General features: G+C 31.5%; 1 protein-coding gene across 1 annotated transcript; it reads left to right on the top strand.

Annotated features, from left to right (window-relative positions):
- The first annotated feature begins 6,224 nt into the window (after nucleotides 1-6,224).
- LOC149253998 (benzyl alcohol O-benzoyltransferase-like) lies at nucleotides 6,225-6,677 on the top strand. The gene is made up of 2 exons (XM_089454653.1): nucleotides 6,225-6,332; nucleotides 6,420-6,677. Exons 1-2 carry the CDS (start codon nucleotides 6,225-6,227, stop codon nucleotides 6,675-6,677), a joined length of 366 nt encoding a protein of 121 aa, XP_089310779.1.
- The last annotated feature ends 1,179 nt before the right edge of the window (nucleotides 6,678-7,856 follow it).

The following is a 7,856-nucleotide window of genomic DNA, read 5'->3' as shown; positions in this document are numbered from 1 at the left end:
TAATTGCAAGAGAGGATAATTATCATAAAAGAAAAATCAGAGAGGCTATCGAAATTATGAAATTTCCTCAGAACCTCAACAGGGACAATGGGAGTGAAATTAGCAGAAATTGGCTTCCCCTGATCAGACAAATAAACCCCTCTAGGTCTTTGGAAGCATAGTATCAGGGGTTTTCATAATAATAATTTAATGAATTAATTTTATTAAATTTAATTAATTAAATCAAAATTAATTAAATTAAATTAATTTTAATTTGATTAATTATATTAATTAAATCAATTTTAATTAATTCTAAATAAAAATAGAAATTAAACAAAATTACTCAAATAATTAATAATAACCTAGAAAATTAACTAAAATAAAATAAAGATTATAAATTAATTAATTAATTAATTGATTGATTAATTAGACAATTAGGGCTTTATAAGTTAAATAATAAAAATGATAAATAACAATAATAAAATTAAATAAAAATTAAGTAATTAATCAATTAAATTTAAATTAATTAATTAAATAAAAATAAAAACAATAGAAAGAATTATAAATTTATTACCTAATTAATTTTAATTAGATTAATTAAATCAAAATTAATTAATTTAATTTAATTATTTAATTATATTAATTTTAATTAATTCTAAGTAAAATTTAATAAAATTAGTCAATTTATAAACTAAAACAATTAATAATAACCAAAGATTAACATTTGATTAATTAAAAAAAAATTAAGATTATAAATTTATTAATTAAATAAATAAAGTAATTAATTAATTGATTAACTGGAAAATTAGGGCTAAATAGGACTAACAATGGGAAATTGGTAAATAACAATAAATATAATTAATAAAAAAGAAATTTGGATAGAATTAATTAAAATTAAATTAATTAATTAATCAATTAATTTAAATTAATTAAATAAAAATAAAAACAATAAAAATGAATTATAAAATAAATAAATTAAACTTATTTATGAATCAAACATATCAATTAAAATATTTTTAGGTTCTAGGTAAAACAATGGGAATAAATAAATAAATAATTAATTTTTTTTATAAAACTATTATAAAAATAAAATAATAATAAATATATAAAAATATAAAAATAAAAATAAAATAATAATAAATAAAAATAAATAAGAAATCATATATATAAATGTCGGCTTCTTTATAAAAATTAGGGATCTAGGTTAATTATACCCAGGTCGGAAGACTCTTCTCTCAATAAGCTTTCATTCATATTCTTTCTGATTTAGTCCTGATGATGGACCCCCTTTGGGGTTTGAAACGTCAACAGAATAAGCACGAAACTGTGGATAATCCGGATCATGCCACTGCAAATAAAAAATACTATAATTGACTTTATCTAATATTCTTTCACATAAAAATTTCTAATTAATAAATTTAATTTAAAAAGCAAAAAAATACTTTGTTCATAAATTTCTTATGTATATCAATATAAATATTCTAGAAAATTTAACATATATACTAATATTTTATAGAAAATTTGACATATATACTAATATTCTAGAAAATTTAGGAGAGACTAAATCCATGCCATTTACCTGAAATTCTAAAAAGCTACTTTAAAAGTAAACCTACCTACTAACATACTTATCAATAATTAAATTAAAATTTTAAAAATCAAATTCCAGAAGTCACCTTTGTTGTAGATCTTTCATGGTTAATCTTTCATTGCTATGGTATTCATTATACTGGTCACATCATTTGAGAAACGCGGGTTTCAATTTGTATATATCTCACCAAACCATAGAGTGAAATTATTGATGTTTTATAATGCTTTTAACTAAACAAATTAAATACTTATATTCAAGGGACACATGTCAATTCCAAGTTGAATATGGGCATACTTACACATCTCTTTGGGTTGTAGAATGAGCGTATTCATTATACTGATCACATCATTTGAGAAACGTGGGTTTCAATTTGTATATATCTCACCAAACCATAGAGTGAAATTATTGATGTTTTATAATACTTTTAATTAAAAAAATTAAATACTTATATTCAAGGGACACATGTCAATTAGTATTTATATTTCAAATATATGATTTTATATTCTTGATAAACTAAGACAACCATATAAATTAAAGTGTTGATAAATGTCCATAAGCATGAAAACATTTAGCTCATGATACATTTCACGTTGCCAAAATTTTTATTATTAAAATTATTTAAAATATTATGTAAATTAAATCTCTACCATCCACTTAATCACTTGCACAACCATATAAAACACTTACCCTCACTTTATCATGAAGATTCTTAATTTCTAAATAGTCTTTGTTACAATACCATGGGCTAATACTATGGCTTATCAATACCACATACTTGAAAAAACCATAATTGACTTTATATGATACTATTTCACATGAGAATATTTTAATTAATAAGTTTAATTAATTTTCTCTTTTACCATAATTGACTTTATATGATATTATTTCACATGAGAAATTTTTAATTAATAAATTTAATTAAAAAAATAAAAAAAAGAAATAATTGCTTTGAAAATAAATTTCAACTTTTGACTTATGTATATCACTCTAAATATTCTAGAAAATTTGACATAGATACAATACTATTGGCTAATACTATGGCTTATCAATATTACATACCACGAAAAACCTTAATTGAATTTATATAATACTCTTTCACATGAAATTTTTTTAGTTAACAAATTTAATTAAAAAATGTTAGGTCCCTATACTACTAGTGTAACCCCTTATTGTTATTATTACCACCCCCTTATTAGATTGTTGTGCCCATGTAGTCCCCATATTTTTATTATTGTGCCCCATAGAAGCCCATTATTGTTATTATTGTGCCCTTACATTATTATTGTTATGTCGGCTCTGATTATATTATGACCCCTTAGACTCCTATATATTGAAAGGAGGTCTTCTCATTTGTATCATCGAAGAATTGTTCATTTGTGTAATGTAAAGGAGGTTTCCCCCTCGAAGAGGCTTATTTCTAAGGCGTTCATCTATCTTTTCTACCTTTTTGTGAGTTGGTTTCATAACATTTGGTATCAGAGCTTTGGATTCTAGGGTTTTGCTGCTCCAAACAGGTCCTCGTGGAATTTTTGCTATAAGTTTTTCTCTATAAAGTTTCAGAAGCTAAAAACAAAACCCGTTTGAGATAGAATCAATCTAAACCTTGGGCCTGAATTTCAAATCTTGTCTCGCTCTATTTTCAGAGATATAATCTGAGGAAGTTAGGGTTTTTGCAGACCCTAGAATTACATTCCAAATAGGTGACCTTGGGAAAATTGTCATAACTTTCTCTCTGAGCATCAGATTGAATTTTCGTAAGAAGTTACAGAAAAAGGACGGACTGTAGTTTTCTGGGTATCCCTTTAAGAACCTAAGGTTGAAACAGTGACCTGCGGCATGTCGTACAAGTTCGCTCTACTGAACTAGTCGATACTTAGGTCATTGTGGGAGATTTGACATAACTCTTCATTGGAGAATCCAATATTGATCAGACTTGCGGGGTTAGAAAGATTACTCAGAGGGTTACTGCAGGAAGAAATTTCAGACCTTGGAGATACAAAATTACAGAGATACATCAGATTAAATATTGAGCTCCTACATAGTGAAAAAAGGTGTGTAGTTTTTTTTTTAATTTTTACATAAGCTTGGTTTGAAAAATTAGTTTGAAAGAATTTGAATGGCATAGTGAAGAATTATTATCAGTAATTGATGCCCCAAAGAAAGAAAATGGAAACACCTGGTAAGCAACTTGAAAGCTCTAGCATGACTCATGAAGAAGAGGAAGAAATGCAACATGTTATATCAAAATTACGAGACCAAGTGCAACAAATTTCACTCGCACAAAAAGTAATAGAAGTTAAGATGGATGGTTTAAAGAAAGACGTAGAAGCTAAGATGTTTGACATGGAAGAATTGTTCATTTGTGTAATGTAAAGGAGGTTACCCCCTTGAAGAGGCTTATTTCTAAGGCGTTGATCTATCTTTTCTATCTTTTTGTGAGCTGGTTCCGTAACATTTTGTATCAGAGCTATCCATGGGAGAATATATATTGAATAGCCCAATTATTTCCATTACAATGGGTGGTGCTGATGTTTTACTAGGAATCCAATGGCTATAATCTTTGGGTACGATAGATTTTAATTTCCAAGAACTTTTCTTGAAATGTTTTTGGGAAGGAAATGAAGTTGAATTAAGGGGTATCGAAGGGAAACCGGGAAAGATAATCAACTCTAACAGCATGAAAAAGCTTCTAAATAAAGAACAACGGGGCGTAATTGCACAATTATGTTCACTGGAGGATACCACATCGAAATCATGTATTTCTCCAGATCTCCAAAGTGTTTTGGATAATCATTCCAAGGTATTTGAGACTCCCAAATGCCTCCCACCTATTCGTGATCATGATCATGCTATTCATTTGATTCCAGGAAGTGTTCCTCCAAACATTAGGCCTTACAAATATCCATATGCCCAAAGGAGTGGGAACTCATTCAAACATTGCAGAAGATCCCAGTTCAAACAGTGTTGCGAGAACTTGACAAGGAAGGAAAAATCATATTGGAAACTGAAGCAGTCACAGAACCAAGAAATCGATAGCTACGAAATATATCAATTTCAGAGTATCTCATCAAGTGGAAGAACTTACCCGCTGAAGATTCCACATGGGAGGACAAGAATTTATACAGAAGCATCAGGAACTACTCAAGCATTGAGGACAACACTTTTTGAAGGAGAGGGGCATGTTAGGTCCCTATACTACTAGTGTAACCCCTTATTGTTATTAGTACCACCCCCTTATTACATTTTTGTGCCCATGTAGTCCCCATATTGTTATTATTGTGCCCCATAGAAGCCCACTATTGTTATTATTATGCCCTTACATTATTATTGTTATGTCAACTCTGATTATATTATGACCCCTTAGACTTCTATATATAGAAAGGAGGTATTGTCATTTGTATCATTCAAGAATTGTTCATTTGTGTAATGTAAAGGAGGTTGCCTCCTCGAAGAGGCTTATTTCTAAGGCATTCATCTATCTTTTCTATCTTTTTGTGAGCTGGTTTCATAACAAAAAAACAAAAAAGAAATAATTACTTTGTTCATAAATTTCAACATTCTAAATAGTCTTTGTTACAATACCATGGGCTAATACTATGGCTTATCAATACCACATATCTGAAAAAACCATAATTGACTTTATATAATACTCTTTCACATGAGAATTTTTTAATTAATAAAATTAATTAAAAAGACAGAAAAAAAATAATTGCTTTGAAGATAAATTTCAATTTTTGACTTATGTATATAACTGCAAATATTCTATATAAAATCCGACATATATACAATACTATGTGCTAATACTATGGCTTATAATACCACATACTTAAAAAAAAACAACTATAATTGACTTTATATAATAGCCTTTCACATGTTTTTTTAATTAATAAATTTAATTAAAAAAACAAAAAAAATTCATAAATTTCAACTTTCAACTTTTAACTTATATATATCACTCTAAATATTATACTAATATTCTAGAAAATTTAGTAAAAAATAGATCCATACCATTTCCCTATCAACATACTTATTAATAATTTAATTGAATTAAATTAAAATTTAAGAATCCAATTCCATAAAAACATATGATATCACCTTTGTTGTAGATCCTTCATGGTTAGTCTTTCATTGCATATGGTATTCGTTATACTGGTCACATCAGTAGAAAAACGCGGGCTTCAATTTATATATATCTCACTAAACGCAGGCTTCGGCGTCTCTTCCATCTCGAAAGATCTTTGCGTCTGCAACACACTGCATCCTGCTCTGCTCATCTTCGATTGCGTGCTCGCTTCATAGCCTTTCATTGATTCTCCACACCTTTGTTTTCATGGAACCTCTACAAATGAAAATCACTAGAAAGCCAGCTATCCTTGTCGCTTCTCTCCTGCCTACTCCCAAAGGGTTGCTATACGTTTCCAATCTAGATGATCAACTGTCTCTCAGATTTCATATTCTCGTCCTTCAATTCTATCGGTTCGACCCATCAAAAAAATGTGAGGATCCCACCAAAGTTATCAGAGAAGCGCTGGCGAAGGCTTTGGTGTTTTACTATCCTTTTACCAGAATATAGAGAGAATCGCCCTTCAGTAAGCCCCTCGTGGACTGCACGAGCGAAGGCGTGCTGTTTGTAGAATTTGATGCCGACGTTTCCATGGAGGAATTTAGAGACCTGCACCCACCCTTCCCCTGCTTGGCTGATCTGCTGCATGATGTGCCTGGCTCGGAAACTATTACCAATTCTCCCCTCCTCCCCATTCAGGTTAATTCACTCATGCTTTGATGAACGCAATTTATATTCCTGTCGAAATTTTGTTTTCTTAACGTGTTGCTTATCACAATATTTTAGGTAACGCGATTGGTATGCGGAGGGTTCATTTTAGCCCTTCATTTAAATCACACCAAGAGCGACAAGCTTGGCCTCATTCAATTCTTGACAGCTCTTGGCAAAATGGCGAGGGGGGCAGCGAGGCCTTCGGTTCATCCAGTCTGGGAAGGAGAAATTCTCCGACCCTGGACGAGTCCCATAGTTAAATCCCCCCACTACAAATATGATCAAATCAAAGACAAAGACGGGAATATGGCAGACATGAAGGAGATGAGGTAGATTTCATTCTTTTTCGGGCTGAAGGAGATCGAGTCAGTGAAGAGACAAGCAGTAGGGCAAGGCAAGTGCTCGACCTTTGAAGTTTTATCGACCTGTTTGTGGCGTTCAAGAACGAGGGATCTCCAACTTCCTGCTGAGCAGGAAATTTGGTTCATATTCACCCTCTATGGCTAGGCGAGATTCGACCTACCGATTCCCGAAAACTTCTACAACAATGCGATCATTTTGTCGTGCTTGAAGACGACCGCAGGAGAGCTGGCAACCAAACCGTTGTCCTTCGCTGTGAAGTTGATCTGCCAAGAAAAATGAGCGTGAATGGCGAGTACATGTGATCGGTGATAGATTTGATGGAGTTGAGAGGGCACCCTCTCTTCACAGTAGTGGGCACCTATGCGGTCTCGGACTGTACTAAGATCGGGTTTGGAGATGTGGATTTGGGGTGGGGAAGAGCAACCTAAGGCGGGCTAGCACACGGTGGAGTGGGACCATCGTTAGTAGCGAGGTTGACAAGCTTCCTCATCCCGTATCATAACAGAAGTGGGGTGGAAAGCATAGTGGTTCCCGTATGCTTGTCGCCTACTGCTATGCAAATATTTCAAGCAGAAATCAATAAAGCTATCAAGAACGCAGCCCCATATCTATGATCCTCGGTATAAAATAGCAATTTCTAAGCTTAATAAAATCTAGTATTAAGTTGCTCTCACATTTATAAAATGAGGTGGGTACCTCACGCAAGAGTGTCCTTGTATTTTGATGAAGTAAATTGGGTACATTGCAACTTCTTGAGTTGCGTAGGAGTTGCCTTAGAGTAACATCCAGAAAATTATGTACAAAAACTCTTTGAAAAATAAACAACCTGACATATGTATCCCTGATTCCTTACCGTATGTTGCCGAAGCACTCCACATTCATTCACGTAACTCGCATTCATTCATCTAACTCGGTGACATCAATTGAACAAATTACAGTATCATTTAACTAGGAGCGCTATCATTTCACTGTTTTTTTTTTAAACAGAAATTCTAGAAACCTATTAACCACACTTATTAACATAATAATTGAAATTTTATTATTTATATGGGTTGAAGGACGCTTATTTATATTATGTACCAATGCATATATTCAATGAGTCATAATTACATCTAGCTTTCATATTTCATATATTCTACCAACCGATTG

This window comes from Pinus tabuliformis, chromosome 7 (genome assembly GCF_031772625.1).
Source record: "Pinus tabuliformis cultivar Carrire ecotype Pingquan chromosome 7, CPIR1, whole genome shotgun sequence".
Classification (NCBI taxonomy): domain Eukaryota; kingdom Viridiplantae; phylum Streptophyta; class Pinopsida; order Pinales; family Pinaceae; genus Pinus; species Pinus tabuliformis.
This window is presented reverse-complemented; position numbering and strand designations above follow the sequence as displayed.